The 16,895-nt window shown below is 40.3% G+C and overlaps 1 protein-coding gene across 1 annotated transcript in view; it reads left to right on the top strand.

Annotated features, from left to right (window-relative positions):
* Window positions 1-294: 294 nt before the first annotated feature.
* EMB3113 (Ribosomal protein S5 family protein) overlaps window positions 295-16,895 on the top strand; it is a 34,029-nt gene continuing 17,428 nt past the window's right edge. The window contains exon 1 of the mRNA XM_006849329.4: window positions 295-1,007. Coding sequence (XP_006849392.1) covers window positions 337-1,007 — 671 coding nt within the window. The 5' untranslated portion in view covers window positions 295-336. The remainder of the gene's footprint in view (window positions 1,008-16,895) is intronic.

Here is a 16,895-nt window from a genome sequence, read left to right as displayed (position 1 = left end):
TGAAGTTATTTTCTCTTTATGTTCTATCTCAAGGCCGAGACCATCAAGGTTTTCCAACTTCCAGAAGCTCTTTTCTGTTAATTTTTGAGGTGTTCTTTACTTCTATAGCATAAAGTTTCAAACCTTATGTCCTTTTTCTTTCGTAATTTCCGAGTGTGTATGGTGTAGCATGCACATCACGTGTATCCTACTGCATTTCCTCACTGCCCCACTCCCTATTGCCCGTCTCCTCAGACTCATGGCTGGAACTGGATTGGGATAAGCCCCATTTTTAAAGTTTTAAGAGACCGGCGAGGGAGAGAGCACTTCTCTCTCTCTCTCTAACACACACACACCATGTCCACTGTGTCATCCATTTCCTCCCTCCTGCCCGCACATCTGTCCTTCCGCGCATCCAACCAACTCACAAAACTAACCTCCTCCTCCTCTCTCATCAACCTTAAAACCCCATTTTCTCTCTGTGCAACTCTCCACCACAACCCCTCAAGCTCAAAAATCAGAGCCAAAGACTCAAACCTGGACACCTCCTTCTTTGACGAACTAGACCCCGAACAGGAAATAGCCTTTGAGCAACCATCCCCACCTGAAGGCTGGGTAAAACCACCTCCTTTCTATGAACTCCCCCCTGAAACTGAAGAGGAAATTGCAGGTGCTTATGAAGAGATATATGGGCCTGCTTACAGTGGGGAGAGTGTTTTGGGCAATGACATTTATGTGATGGATGCTAAGGTGAAGAAGAGTGTGGGGTTTGGGAAGAAGAAGAAAGAGAAAGTGAGAGATGGGTTTGAAGAGAGAGTGGTTCAGGTGAGGAGGGTGACTAAGGTTGTGAAGGGGGGGAAGCAGCTTTCATTTAGAGCAATTGTGGTTGTTGGGGATAAGCAGGGGCGTGTTGGGGTGGGTGTTGGGAAGGCCAAGGAGGTCATTTCTGCTGTTGAGAAGTCTGCCACCAATGCCAGGAGGAATATTGTCACTGTGCCTATGACAAAGTACTCTACATTTCCTCACAGGTCAGGCCTCCCTCCCTCTCTCTCTCTCTCTCTCTCTCTCTCTCTCTGGTTTATACTTAATCTTGTGCTAATTTGAAGGCATTTTATGGAGGGATTTTCGATAGTTAATTTGGTTTCCTTATCTCTCTCTGGTTTATACTGAATCTTGTGCTAATTTGAAGGCAATTTATGGGTGGGATTTTCAATGTTTAATTTGGTTTCCAGTGCACCTGTTGATTTGTGTGTGTGTGTGTGTGTGTGTGAGAGAGAGAGAGAGAGAGAGAGAGAGAGAGAGAGAGAGAGAGAGAGAGAGAGAGAGAGTTTTGTTTTGCTACATGGCTGCTGTTCGGACCCCATGAAAATGCACCATGGACTGCACTTCGTTCTTTGATCTTTTGGGGGTGCTCTCTCTCTCTCTCTCTCTATCTCTCTCTCTCTCTCTCTCTCTGTGGTGCTTAACTTGTTACAATTCTCTGTAAGTTTACATTTCTCTTTCACAGCTTCCTTGAGGCAAGACACATGGTTAGCTGTTTCTTATTCGAATTGCTCCAACGTGTGGTCTAGATTTTTGTTGGAAATGAAGGCTTTATGCTCCAAATTAAGTAAATAGTACTGAAAGTGTTCAGGCTGTACAACTTGCAATGCTATTTCATGTTCCATATTTTTGGCTAGATGTAAGTTTATGTTCCCATAACAAATATTTCTTTGTACTGTTGTAGTCGAGACATTTGAGAAAATTAGCTTTTACTTTATCTAAGGTTTTAAGATGTCCTCATCTTCATGATTTATTACTGTGATTCTAAAACATACATGAAAGTTAGCAAAACTTAAATCAATAGAGCTGTTATTCTTCATATGTGATTCAGATCCCATCGTCATTATTGCAGAGTTTACTTCTGTATGTGCCTCACAGAACCTAGTAATTGTGCTTTTCATGCTACTTCTTCCCATAGGACAGTTTTCCTTGTCTAATTGAGCCTACATATTGGATATATTTTTCATTTTACTTTGAACAAATGATTATTTTTCATTCAACATTCTTACTCTCCACTGCAATACAACTATACTACCTATTTACCTGCCAAACTATCCTATTCTTACAAGCTTTCTGTGCTTCTAGTGCATGCACTCTTTTCTTACATGGTGAATGCTCCGTGGTTCTACTCTCACTAGTCTTAAAGGATGAAACTGTTCATAATGCTGATATCGGACTTGTCTCCCTGTTTAGTCTTCTCTATAATCTCTTCTGAGTATAGATCAGATTGATATGATTAAGTGGTATATCTCATTCCCATTGTGTTTCCCACAATCCCACTTTCGTGTCTACTCTCTTATCATGTTTCCATCGTTACTCTGTGTTTCTTATGAGTCTCTTTGTTCCCATTCAAGTTCCCTATTACCAGCAGTTGTTTCATGGGATTTATTTCCGATAACAAAGCTGTTTCTTGAAATCCTGATGAGATATCTTTGAGGAAGAATATCAAACACTTGAGGTAGTAGTTCTTTGGTTTACTCACTAGGTGGTCCTTGATGGTAAATACTCTACTCAACCATTCTCTGTGGTGGTATTTTTTGAGGCTTGTAGCAAGAAGTATAGTTTGGATTACGTTGTGGATTATAGTTGGACCTTCAATTTGGAGGTGCTACTGAGTTGGAGGTTTGGTCCCCCGGGGTTGGGGTGGTCTTAGCTTATGTACTTTTGTTTTTTTTTTGGGTGAATCAGTGGGGATGATGAGCCGCTACCCATTTCATTGGTGACATAAAAGGATAAATTAATTTGCAATCATTTTACACCCCTTGTAAGGGGGACAATACTACATTAGCAACATCATGTAATAATAGGGGATCTAGATCATCTGGGAGGCAAGCATGCCACACTGTTGCTTATGTTATGGATACTGCCCTATTAGCCAGATATTCAGCAACGATATTGGCCTTCCTGTATATGTGAAAAAACTACCACTGGTGATTGCAAAGGAGGAAAGACTTGCGCTGCAGTTAGACGAGACTACATGCAACTTCCATAGGGGCTTACATTTTTATCTCAAGGATTCCGCGAGCAATTTAGAGTCGCTCTCTATGATGAGGGCTTTGCAATTGAGTTCTTTTACTAGAGAAACACCCACGTTCAAAGCATAGAATTCGGCAGCATTGTTGGAGTTGAGACCTAGGGCAACTACAAAAGCAGCTATGAAACAACCTACATCATTCCTTATGATCCCCCGCAACCAGCAGCTCTAGGATTAGAAGAGCTGTCTATATTAAGCTTGAAGCAGCCATTTGGGGGGAGCGACCACACCACTTGCATGCCACTTTAACTTGAGATTGTTGGTGATGCTGCGCTTCGAATAAGTGAAGGCCCAATCCTTTCCCTTAGCAAGCAAGCTGACGAAATGGATGATTCACCTTAGTAGATTCGCTCTAGATGTCCTCCCTCCTCCAGGTATACAAATGTTGTGTTCTGTCCAAATACAACAAGTAGTGATAGTTAAAATGAACATCCAAACATTTTTCATACCAATAGACTTAATATGGAACTTGAGCCACTTGGCAAACATCATAATTGTTGATTTTGACCGGTATATTCTTGCCAAATCTCTAAAGAATAGACCGCCATAGAATCTGCGAAAGATAACAATGCATAATGATATGATCAGTAGTCGCCTCTTCCTGGAGGCTAAGAGGGCATCTGGACTCCACAGGCAGGCCTCATGATTGAAGCAATCCAGTGGTAGGTAATTTGGCATGAAGAGAGAGCCAGGTGAACCACTTGCTCTGGGTAAGGATGGCGTTGACCAAAGTGCTTTAAAAGCTTGCTGTACTGGGGCAGACTAGCAAATCTGATCCCGCACACTCCCAACTGAGAAAGCACCATCTATAGCTTGTATCTAGACAAGCTAATCGATAAACAGGTAAATGGTATTGAGATCCGTAACATTTGGCAATATTGATCCCTAACATTTGTATCGTATGGACGTTGCTTCCAAGCATATGGATCTTCTAGCCTTTCATGATCTCTTGCTCTCGATCCAACAACTATGGACATGAGAGCTAATGGTAGGAGTTGGCTTGTAAGGGTAAGAGCAGTAATGTGCCATTCACCTTGGCAAACTACCATTGTAAGCTTGATGTATACTCCCTACCCTTAGGTCGTTCTGATATTGTGTTATGGGCTCAGTGGCTACGAACTCTAGGACCATGTTGTAGGATTTTTCAAAGTTGTGGATGCAATTCATCATTGAGAAGCAGCAATAATGCTGCAAGACAAGTCAATAGAACGAAGATAATCAGTTCTCATTGCTTCTTAAGGATTCTTTGGAATGGTGGCCCAATTCATCTCTGTTGCATTGATTGAGCAACGTGTGGACCTTTTTGGTAGACCAAAGGATTTACTTCCCCCACTTCCATCATCATCTAATTCCTTTAAATACAAGAACCAGAGCCCTTAATAATCGGCTATACATGCACCCATTTCTACTAAAAGATAGAGATGAAAAAAGCTTGTCTAAGAAATGAAGGAGTTAGCCCTTGTTGCTCTTCAATGCTTTCAATCAGAACAAAGAATGGCTTGTAGAGGATGTATATGGACTACGAAGGCATTGAACTCAAGAAGGATAAATTTCTCGTACTAGAAGAGCTCCATAGGCTTAATACTACTCCGATCTTGATCGTTGATCTTGATGCCATCTTGTCTGAGGAAAAGAGGAAGATATTCCTAGACTGCATTTTGTACTCTTGAGGGCCAGTACAAGTTCCTAGTAATTCCTTTTGGGCCCACAATGCTCTTTTGAGCTTCCAAAGTCTAATGAACTGATCATGAATTTTTTAAATTCATAATTATTATTTTTTCTGATGATACAGTCATCTATAGTACCCCATGGGAAGAACACTTGGACCAATCGGTTTGCACTCTATGAATACTTTGAAAGAATAGACTCTACATCAAGCTTTAAGTGCTCATTCCGGCAGCAAGAGGTGGAGTACTTAGGTCACATCATAAGCAAGTGTAGGGGCAGATCTGGAAAGATTGAGAGTATGGTAAGTTGGCCTATCCTGAATACCTTAAAAAGTTGGTGTAGGTTTTTGGGACTCAATAGAGTCAAGAACTAGGCAAATTTAGCTCCTCATTCACTAGTTTATTCAAGAAGATTGCCTTTGTATCGGATTCTAGGCTCGCTTTAGCCTTTGATGCCTTGAAGGGGGAGGTGTGTATGATATCTATATTAGTCTTGCCCGACTTTTCAAAACTAGGGACGGATGCCTTAGGAATAGGCATTGTACTCATGGAGGGTCGACCCTTATGACTATGAGTTATTATATAGGAATGGCAAAGGGAATGTGGTGGCTGATGTTCACTCACGACATCACCAAGTGGCGGCTACTCTCCTTGCTATGTCGATGCGTCAACTGCCCCACATTATTACAAAAGATTCTTTAGGTCCTTATAATGGAAACAGTTGAAGCGAGACAAAGAAATTTGTGGCTGAATGTGATGTGTGCCATAGGCAAAAGAGGGAGCAGTTGAGCAAGTATACCCACTTCCATGCAACACCCTTATACAGCTGCCTCAGTAGCCTAGTGTTCCTTACAATTTATTCAAGGTGCATGGGATGCCTATGTCCATTGTTAGTGATCGTGACCCTGTTTTTTGGAGCAATAGCTGGAATGAACACCGATTACAAGGGGCACATGGTTGAACCTGAGTTCGTTTTACATCCTTAAACTGATGGCCAAATTGAGGTGGTCAACAAGTGCTTAGAGACTTATTTGTGGTGCTTTGTTTTACAGCTACCCAAACAATGGGTTTGTTGGCTTCCATTGGTTGAGAGAAGGCACAATACTACTTTACATCTCTTCACAAAAGTAACTAACTCCCTATGAGGCATTATATGGGCATCAATGGCCATTCATGGGTCAAAGATGCGCACTCTGAAATTTTATGAGCCTTACAAGGTCATTGTACAAATAGGCAAGGTTGCTTGTTTGTTAGAGCTGCTGGACTCGTTAAATGTTCACTGTGTTCCATTTGTCATGTCTTAAAAAGGCTGTTGAGGTGAGGGTAGGTCAAAATTGACCTATGCCAAGACTCAAAGGGTGGAATATTGATTTTGGAGACTATAGCAAGGCTAGACTGCAGAATACTCAAGAACCAAAACAAGGCAATAATGGAAGTATTAGTGCATTGGAGGGGACTGAGGACGCCACTTTGAAGCAATGGCTAAGGTTCCTAATGCTTTCCCAACTTCCAGCCTTGGGGACAAGGCTTGCCTAGAGGGGGTGGAACCCAATGAACCACTTGAAAGGGACTTGGAGAGATCTGAAATTTGATAAATTGATAGAGTCCTTTAGGATTTTCCTTTGATGAAATTGAAAAGTTAACCAGGGATTAAAATCTGATGAATGGGGAAGGAGTTTTTAGGAGTTAAGGTGAGATAAATTAGGGAAGTTTCTCTTATTTAATTAAATTAACAACAGGAAGATTATGGAAAAGTGGGGGAGTGCCACGGTGCAAAGTTCAAGAGCGCTGTGAAAAGCTTGAACTTTGATATTGTCTCTCTAGGAGGATTGCTGAGCATGCCTCGCTTTCCTTTCAATTCAGTAGCATCTTTTTTTTGCTCTCTCTTATTGCTGTCTTCTTTTTAGGACTCAAAAGAATTGTTTGAAGAGATATAGGGAGTGGTTCAGGTGAGGAGGGTGGCTAAGTGGATGTCTTTTTCTTTTTTCTTTTTTCTTTTCTCTTTTTTTTGGGGGGGCGGGGTGTGGGGGAGACGTCTTTCATTTAGAGCAGTTGTCATTGTTGTGGATAAGTAGTTGCATGTTGGGGTGGGTGAATGGATGGTTAGGGAGCATATTGCTTCTGGGGAGAAGTCTATGATGAATCCGAGAAGGAAGTTTGTGACTGTGCCCATGCGAAAATTGCTCAACGTTTCCTAAGCCTCTCTCTCTCTCTCTCTGTCAATTTGTTAATGATTCTGCTTGGGCAAGGGGTTTTGGGGGTGGTTTAAATATTTGGTTGCCAAATATGCCTGCTATTTTGCAATGTACATGTTGTCTCAGTCCATGTATATGCACCATGGTACTCAATTTTCTATTCTCACATAATTTTGACCTTACTTTGCTATTATGTGGTCCATGATGGTTTTTGTTAGATGGCAGGTTTCTCACATCTGCTCAAGTTGATCTTTTGTGCATGATTTGCAGTTAAACAGGATTTTGTTTTTTGTTTTTGGTTGTGGGTGGATTGGAATATTCTTGATGGTTTTCATAAAGTTTTCTCTGGCATCTGTCTTTGCGAGCATTTCCATATTTTTTCACTCAATACTCTTATTCCTCCATAATAATAATGCGACTCTAGGTATCTACTTCTTAAACTATCTAGTGGCCTATTAAACAGCTCATGGCTCTTTCATTAGGTCTATTTCCTGTGATAGAGCTAGTACATAAATGTGGCTGTGACATTTTCTGGCAAGCACTGCAAACACTTGATCAAACAGTACATGGGAGTTAGTTGATTTGTCTAGGTTTAAGGTGAACCTGGATGGTACTTCATGTAAGTTTAAGGCGGACCTTTATGGTACTTCGTGTAGGTTAGTTGATTTGTCTAAATTTAAGGTAGACGTTGATAGTGCTTGTGGCCATGGCTTTCAAGCTTGATTGGAACCAATCTCTAGTATGACATGGTCTGGGGCTTGTGGCATGAAGGAATAAAAATTAGGATTCTGGTGTCAATCATGGTTACACCATTTTCTACACCTTTTTTTTTTTTTGTGAATTAATGATACATTTTCTACATTTGGAACCATGTGGGGAGGGGTTATATGTTCGGGGAATTGCCAAAAGTTCTAGATGGGCAGAGATCATGAGGACTGGTTAATGCTAATGATAGAACTACCAAAGAGCATAAGTATAGTTTTGTAGATGTTTTGGATGGAGAGGGGTGATAGCTTTGGAGTTTTGAAGGAGGAGAGTTTGAATAGATGAAAATTTGTGAATCAAATGATTCTTTAATCATGTAAAAAGAGAGAAATTTGTGAATCTATGGCGTGTCTTTTAAGCATCATGCAATATGAGAGTGAAGTTTTGAAAGCTCGTGACATAGGTGTTATTTAATTTGCGTATTGATTATGGTTTGGGTGCTTGCTTGGTGGGATTCCACCAGTGTACTTCGTGTAGTCTTTCCTCATTAATTATTGTATATGAAGTCAATAATGTGTTGTACCTTTTAGATGGAGAACTAACACAAATGAGCTTTCTACTAACATAGCCCAGTCCCCTCCAGCTGTACTGGTCTTTGTTGATGGCAGTTTTAGTGAGAAACAAACTAAAACCAACATCCAAATGCTCTGTGTAGTTTCAATTGGAGATAGGAGGATCCTAAACAAAATGAAGCTTGTAAGATGGAAGCACAAAGGTCACAGTGTTTAATAATGGATCCTTCCAAAACAAGAAACCTTTCCATAAGTGCCGTTGTACAATTTCCAGGTGGAATTAGGACGAAGCCTGCCAAACTAAAGAAAGCTTGGTGCTTGACAAAGCTCATATAAAATTCTTTAGAATTCCATAGGTTACTCATGCAGAAAAGGTGTGCAACTTGTATGGCTAGTGATTCAGATCAAAGTGGAGATCCTTACCCATAAGAGAATGACCTCGACTTTCAATTGCAACCTGTATGGAAGCATAAAAAAAACAGACGAAAAACATGAGAAAAACCTTTTGTGAAAAATAAAGCCATGTCTATATGGAAACGGAATGATTCATTGACTACATCTCATATGCAAATTGAATTCAGAAAATTGATTTATTTTGAACTTTATTCTATTTTGGGGTATGGCTGGAATTTTATTTATTGATTGGTTGTATTATGACTTAAAGCTTGAGGGGTAGAAGGGATATTTAGTTTAGAAGTTGGGATGGTTGGTAAGTTACCATATGGGGAGGTACGTATTCCTTTTTTTTGTGTGAGTATGGGTATCTTAAAGTAAGAAAGGTGTAGTTGATAAAGTTGAAAGCAGAGAGAGAGAGTTGTGGGGCCCACACATTAGAGAGAGAGAGAAAGTTTGTTAGAGAGTTAGAAGGTAGGAGAGTTTTTTGTAGGTTTTTTTTAGTTGGGAGGAAAATAAAGGGAGGACGTACCTCTTTGGATAGAGACTGGTGATTTTTTTGTGGAGACTTGATTTATTTCAAAGAAGAAGGATTTCTTCTCTTTTGGGGCTGAATTTACAGCCACTTTAAATTCTCCATTGTTGGTGATTGTGGGTGTTCAAGATCAAAAGAATGTCAGATTTAATTTCTGGGCTCCTTTTGCATCAAGTGGTATCAGAGCAAGGGTTTGCGACTACGATGGTTGCTCGTGTAGGTCATGGTGGCTGTGGGTATATCGCCTTATACCGAAGGATCGACAACTTGACAGAGGCGGTTGCACAGTTGCTACAGGAGAGAGATCGGCAGCAAGGTGTCCCAAACAAAGAGGTTCCCGTGTTGATGGATCCAAATTGTGAGGATCTTGATGGAGATGGGTATGAAGTGGGGCTTGAATCTGGGATAGAGCATCTTGATTATGTGTCCAATCATCCAAATTTGCTCGATGCGTGACAACATCAATAAGAGTGTGAATTTGATGAAGAGTCGGACAGCCGAACACCCCGAGTCCGACATGATCGGTGTAGGGGCAAGGATAGGGAGGAACCGCGTGATCGACCTCAAGATGCACGGAGGTACGAGCGTAGAGAGTCAGATTCAGGTATTAAATTGATCTCCCTGAATTTTATGGAAATCTTTCCCCTGAAGAGTTTTTGGATTGGTTGAGTACTTCTTTGATTGGGAAGATTTCTCCAATTCAAAGAAGGTCAAACTTGTGGCTCTTAAACTTAGGGGACTTGCACCAGTATGGTGGGATCAAGTTCAAGAAGCCCTGGTTCAAAAAGGTAAAGAAAAGATCAGTTCATGGACCAAGATAAAAGCAAGGATGCGTCAACAATTTCTCCCACCAAGCTATTCACAAACATTGTATCAATAGTTCCATAGGTTTCATCAAGGTACAAAAGCTACCTGGGAGTATTACCGCTTAGCCTTGCGTAATGGGTTAGCGGAGACCGAGGATCAAAAGGTGGCGCGTTATGTTTCGGGGCTGCAGAGTTCGATCCAAGATGAGCATGCATTGCATCATATGCCTCGGTCAGAGGCGGCATATCAAGCCGTTTTAAAGGTGGAGGAACGACAAAGAAAATGGGCAGGCATACACCGACCCACACCCAGAGCGAGATCATCACAGATTGGGAGGCCGGCGCCTCCAACCTGGGGAGTTCTTGCAACAAAAGATGGCCCAGCTGTGGTACCTGTAATTCCTCGATGCTTAATTAAATTTTCCATTTGTAATTTTTTTAAGGATGGGGTTTGGTGTGATGTTGCACCAATGGATGCTTGCCACATACTCCTAGGACGTCCCTGGTAATATGATCGGAAGACCATCCATAATGGTGAACATAATACTTATACTTTTCGAAAGGATGGTCGCAAGGTGGCATTGCTCCCTTGTGTGAGGAAACCCCACCCAAGTCTTCTAAGGAGGAGGGTGTGGCTCTTCTTTCACTCCAGCAGTTTATGGATACGAGTGAGGAGACTGGGCTAATTTATGCACTTGTGGGAAAGGACTTGGGACAGCTTGTTTTAGTGCCCGAAGCTCTGAAACCACTTTTATTAGAGTTTAAGCACCTAGTGCCATATGAGTTACCTGTTGGGTTGCCACCTATGAGGAATATACAATATTGTATAAACATTATACCTGGGTCAAGCTTGCCTAACCTACCAGCTTAGAGAATGAGTCTCAAGGAGCACGATGAGCTCCAGAGTCAGATGGATGAGTTGTTGGCAAAGGGGCTTATAAGGGTTAGCATGAGTCCATGTGCAGTACCAGCTTTGCTTACCCTTAAGAAAGATGGTTCATGGAGGATGTGTATAGACAGCAGGGCATTGAACAAAATAACATTTAAATACTGATTCCCTATTCCACGGTTAGATGATATGCTTGACATGTTAGCTGGGGCTTCTGTATTTTCAAAAATTGACTTGAGAAGTTGCTATCCTCAAATTCGCATACGTGAAGGAGATGAGTGGACAACCACTTTTAAGACAAAGAATGGGGGTTGGTGATGCCTTTTGGTCTATCAAATGCGCCTAGCACGTTTATGCATATAATGACACTAGTGTTACGAGCATTCATTGAAAAATTTGTGGTAGTTTATTTTGATGATATCCTTGTTTATAGTATAGATGCCAATGCCCATGTTGATCATCTTCACTAGATACTAACAGTGCTAAGGGCTGAGAAGCTATACATCAATCTCAAAAAATGTAGCTTCTTGACCAATAGCCTGGTATTTTTGGGCCATGTTGCTTCTTCAGAAGGGGTGAAGGTAGATCCTGAGAAGGTGCATGTTATATTAGAGTGGCCAGTCCCAAAATCAGTAACAGCAGTGCGAAGCTTCCATGGATTTGCTACTTTCTATAGGACGTTTATTAAAAATTTCAGCAGTATTATGGCCCCAGTTACTGAGTGTTTGAAGGGTGAAGCTTTCCATTGGACTTCAACTCCAAATAAAGCTTTTGACACCATTAAAGAGAAGATGAATTCTCCAGTACTTGCATTGCCAGATTTCAGCAAGATTTTCAAGGTAGAATGTGATGCTTCTCACATGGGGATTGGTGCAGTGCTCAATCTAGAAAAGAAGCCTATTGCTTTGTTTAGCGAAAAACTAAATGAGGCAAGAAGAAAGTATTCAACGTATAATGTCGAGTTCTATGCAGTTGTTCGAGCCTTAAGACATTGGCGACATTATTTGGTGCAGCGAGAGTTTATCTTATATACTGATCATGATGCATTGAAGCACATCAATAGCCAGAAGAAGCTTAGTGCACGTCCTGCAAAGTGGGTGGCTTACTTGCAGGAGTTCACATCCACTATTCGGCACCAATCAGGGGATCAAAATTGGGTGGCTGATGCACTGAGCCGACGTTCATACCTCTTGCACACCTTGGTTGTGAATGTGGTGGGTCTTGAAGCTATTCGAGAAGCATATTCAGTGGATCCATATTTCAACCCTATTGTTTCAAAGTGCAGTTCAGGTGATCATTCCTCGTATTACCAGTTCACTTTGTCTGATGGATATTTATTTTATGTTGCATGGTTATGTATTCCTGATACTTCTCTAGGAGAACATCTTATATCGAATCTCCATGGAGGAGGCCTTGGCGGCCAATTTGGAAGAGATAAGACGTATGCCTTGGTGGAGGAGTGATGTTTTTTGCCACGCATTGGCAGGTGCAGAGTGTGTCAGGTGGCCAAGGGACAATCTCATAATACAATCCTTTACACACCCTTGCTTGTCCCGACTAGGCCTTGGGTTGATTTATCCATGGATTGCATTGTGGGGTTGCCTAGGACTGCAAGGGGATATGATTCTATTATGTTGATGGTGGACCGATTTTCTAAGATGGCACTAAGAGGACCAAAGATGCTACAATGGTTGTTATTCTCTTCTTTAAAGAGATAGTGCGATTGCATGGGCTTCCCAAGATCATTATTTCAGACCGTGATACTCATTTCCTTAGTCATTTTTGGAGGACTTTATGGGGGAAAATGGGTACTAAGTTGCAATTTAATAGTGCTTATCATCCACAAACAGATGGCCAGACTGAGGTGGTCAATAGAAGAGTGGGCAACATGCAAAGGAGTTTGGTTGGAGAAAATGTGAAAGTGTGGGATTTGGTGTTACCACAAGCTGAGTTTGCCTATAAGCATTCTCCAAATCGGTCTACTGGGAAGATTCCTTTTATAGTGGTTTATGGTATCTCTCCTTTACATTTTTATGATTTAATTCCTTTACCTGCTCTTGAGATTGTGAATACAGATGCTGCGAGTATGCCTGAGTATATGAAGGAGTTGCACGAGAATGTTCGTAGAAAGCTAGAGGAGAGCTATGACAAGTATCAGGATGGTGTGAATCATCACCGTCGTGAGCGACTGTTTGATGTGGGAGATTTTGTGATGGTGCATTTGAGACCTGAACGGTTTCCTGTTGGCACCTATGGAAAGCTCAAAGCCAAGAAGATTGGACCTTGCCGAATAAAAAAGAAGATTAATGACAATGCTTATGAAGTGGAGTTGTCGAACGGATGGAATATCTCTCCATTCTTTAATGTTCGTGATTTGTTCGTGTTTCATGGTGATGCCAACCCAACGGAGTCGAGTCTTCTCCAACCCGGGGTAGGATGATGCAAATTGAATTCAAAAAATTGATTTATTTTGAACTTTATTCTATTTTGGGGTATGGCTGGAATTTTATTTATTGATTGGTTGTATTATGACTTAAAGCAGGACGAGGTAGAAGGGATATTTAGTTTAGAAGATGGGGTAGTTAGTAAGTTACCATATGGGGAGGTACGTATTCCTTTTTTTGTGTGGGTATGGGTATCTTAAAGTAAGAAAGTTGTAGTTGATAAAGTTGAAAGCAGAGAGAGATTTGTGGGGCCCACACGTCAAAGAGAGAGAAAGTTTGTTAGAGAGATAGAAGGTAGGAGAGTTTTTTGTGGGTTTTTTTAGTTGGAGGAAAATAAAGGGAGGACGTGCCTCTTTGGGGGGAGACTGGTGATTTTTTTGTAGAGACTTGATTTATTTCAGAGAAGAAGGGTTTCTTGTCTTTTGGGGATGAAATTACAGCCACTTTATATTCTCCATTGTTGTTGATTGTGGGTGTTCAACCATAAGATGAAAGCAACTATTAGAGCCTAAAAGCAGAAAATGCATGTCCTAAGAAAGAAGAAAGCAACATCTGGGGGGGCTGACATGGCTGCTGCTTGAATCTGGACTAGAGTTGCTGAAATCCAATGAACAGTAAACATATATAATACATGCTAAACATATTACTCCTACTATTACCCCACACCTTAAAAAAGCAACTTCCAACCACCTCAATACGACCCTTACCCGAAATGGAAAATAATCAGACCAAAAACTAGAGGCTGGCAACTTTTGAAGACTGATTTAGTATTGAGCAGCAAGGGCTGCTTTTTATGTGTGAATTTGATGGCTCTCTGCTTCTTTGTGAAGAATTTTTGAACTATCAGATGGGGTGGAGGCTTCATCTCTTGTTGAGCAGCAATCGTTAAGCTATGAAATCAATAACTCAGTTACTCTCTCTGTAGGTTTTGTGTAACTTTGTCGCTGTCAGTGTAAAGGGCTTTCTAGGATTGAAAATAGAGCAAACCACGGAGAGTTTCTTTCTTTCCTAAGCGCATGAATGAGAACCTCAAACCAGAGGGTTGTGGAACCTAGCGTTTAGAGATCGTTTAAACCTATTGTTGAGGCTGTTTTGTTAGAGATTGAGTTGATGTTAAACTCCATAACCTGCAAAAACTGCTTCACCATCCCGATATCCAATAGGATGCACTGATAAAGTAACACTTGCGGTCATTAAGTATCTTTTGATGATTACACAAGCCTTAGTCATTAACTATCTTTTGATGATTACACAAGCCTGGTTGGATCAGAACCTCTGAGATTTTTGGGAACAAATTTGAAAGTTCCAGACTTCACTAAATGATATATATCATGGTCTGGATTCTTTTGTACATAGTACTTTAGGTCGAACGAACCCAAAAGCAAATTCATCGTAAGATTCCTTTGTAGGTGATTGAAAAAGCTCACAATCCCAATCCTTCCTACTTATAAGGTACATAAATAGCTAGAGTATCCATCACAAAATTTGCTTCCTTGGGAATGCGACTTACATCAATCACGTGCATCAAAGATGATGAATGGAAATATCAACAAGGTATCATAACTGACACATTCCCAAACACATTTTTGTCATCCTTAAACTGAAAGTGTGAGGCTTCTCTCTTACGTTCAAGTAAGACACACTTTAATGGTACAATGCCAGTCTTAGTTACTGGGCAGGACCCTATAATCGCAATTATTTTATTACATGACTCTTTGCTATAAAATATTTGTGATTCATGTGAATATATATATATATATATATATATATATATATATATATATATATATATATTAAGTGCATTTAAGGAAATACACACACATATATATGGATAATATACACAAGGATAATTTAACCTTACAAGCCTTCAAAATTCATTGGTTGATGTTAGAATGGGTTGTAACGGTGGATTTGCCGATTATACAGTTGTTTTATTAAAAGTTTTCACCTTATAGGTAGCTTGGTTATTTGGGTTGTATGTGTAATTACCACAAAAAAAACAAGGGGAACCTTTGTCATTTTAAAAGGAGCATAATTGAAATTTTTACTTAAATACAAAGGGGAATATATACTATAAGACCACCTATTTTGGTACAAGGTCACAATCATCTCTAGCCAATAGATTTGAATTTTGGATACTAAGAACAATGCACAAAATTTGAGAAAAATTGAGCATTGTGCATAATCAATAGAACACCCTTGGCCATTTGATTTTTTATTTGATGGCTAGGAATAAGTTTGACATCCTTGTGTCAAAGCAAATGGTCTCAACTTGTACTTTCTCATATAAGAGTATATTTGTCAAGGAAATTCCAAGATATATATATGTATATATATATATATGGAAAAAGCTGGGATTAGCCCACTAGCTCATATGAACATATGAGCCCAACAGCCCAAGATTGAATATGGGCTAATCTAACAATCACAGATGTCCGATAGTGCTTGAATTTTTATTTTATTTTCTACAAATCTAAATCACTTGAAATTTTAGGTGTGTGTGTTCTTCTCATCAAGGCGCACCTAATAAAAATATTAAAAAAATTATTCGAGGAAAAAAAAACCAAAATACCCCCTGAAACTTTTTGGGGTATTTTGGTCAATTTATTTCATGTAAAATATTTCTTTGATATTTTTCTAAGATTCACCTTTTTTTTGATAAACACATGCCTAAAATTTCAAGGGATTTGGATTTGTAGAAAAAAAGAAAATTTCAAACACTATTAGACATCCATGATCGTCAGATCGGCCCAGATTCAATTTGGGCCGTTGGGCTCATATGTTCATATGAGCTAGTGCGGTAATTCTAGCTTTTTCCTATATATATATATATGAGACTAATGATCCTATGAGTCCCTCGCACATGTGCTGCATAGGACCTCCCTCTATTACTATCAATCTCCTTCCACATCTCAATGAGAGATGAGATGCTAAGTCACCCTGTGAAGAAAATAAAAATTAACCGGTTGAAAAGTTAAAGTTAGAGAGAGAGAGAGAGAGGGGTCCAAATGTTGTAGGCAGACACAATTCTCAACCTTCTTCGTGACCACATCAACCCTAGCATCAATGGCTCCATCCCCTCTGTGTAATGGCCCTTGGCTGTTGTTCCCAGCTCCATTTTACCCAAAAAACAAACTTATCGGGCCTGAAAATTCGATCTAAAGGTCATGTTCTTAGGCTATCCATGGTGCCTGATTCAAGGCCCCTATTGTATGAAGCAGTGGCTTCCGTGCCGTATTCATCCGAGACAACCTCCCAAAGCTTGCCATTGGTTTCACATTGGCCTACTTGGATGTGGAGGATTTCTTTAGTTTTGGGGATCTCGGTTGAGGGAGAAACACACCAAAGATTTGGGTTTTAGAGAGAGAGAGCTCTTTCCCTTCAGAAAAACCACAGGAAAGATTGGGTCTTTTGGAAAAAAATCTCTCTCGCACACACACACTCGATAGATTGGGCTTTTGGGAGCATGCCTCTCCTTCTCTCTTTTAATGCAAGATTGAGTTTCTGTGGAGGTTCTATTTGTTGCTTTCTTATATGAAATTGGGAAGAAAAAAAAAACAAAGAGAGAATGAGTTTTTGGAGTAGGGTTGCTTCTTTCTCTCTCTAGGAAACTTAAGAGACATGGGATGATGGG

Source organism: Amborella trichopoda, chromosome 2, assembly GCF_054954075.1.
Source record: "Amborella trichopoda isolate Santa Cruz 75 chromosome 2, AtrichopodaSantaCruz75HAP2 v2.0, whole genome shotgun sequence".
Classification (NCBI taxonomy): Eukaryota; Viridiplantae; Streptophyta; class Magnoliopsida; order Amborellales; family Amborellaceae; genus Amborella; species Amborella trichopoda.
The sequence above is the reverse complement of the archived record's forward strand: the minus strand, read 5'-3'. Positions and strand labels throughout refer to the sequence as shown.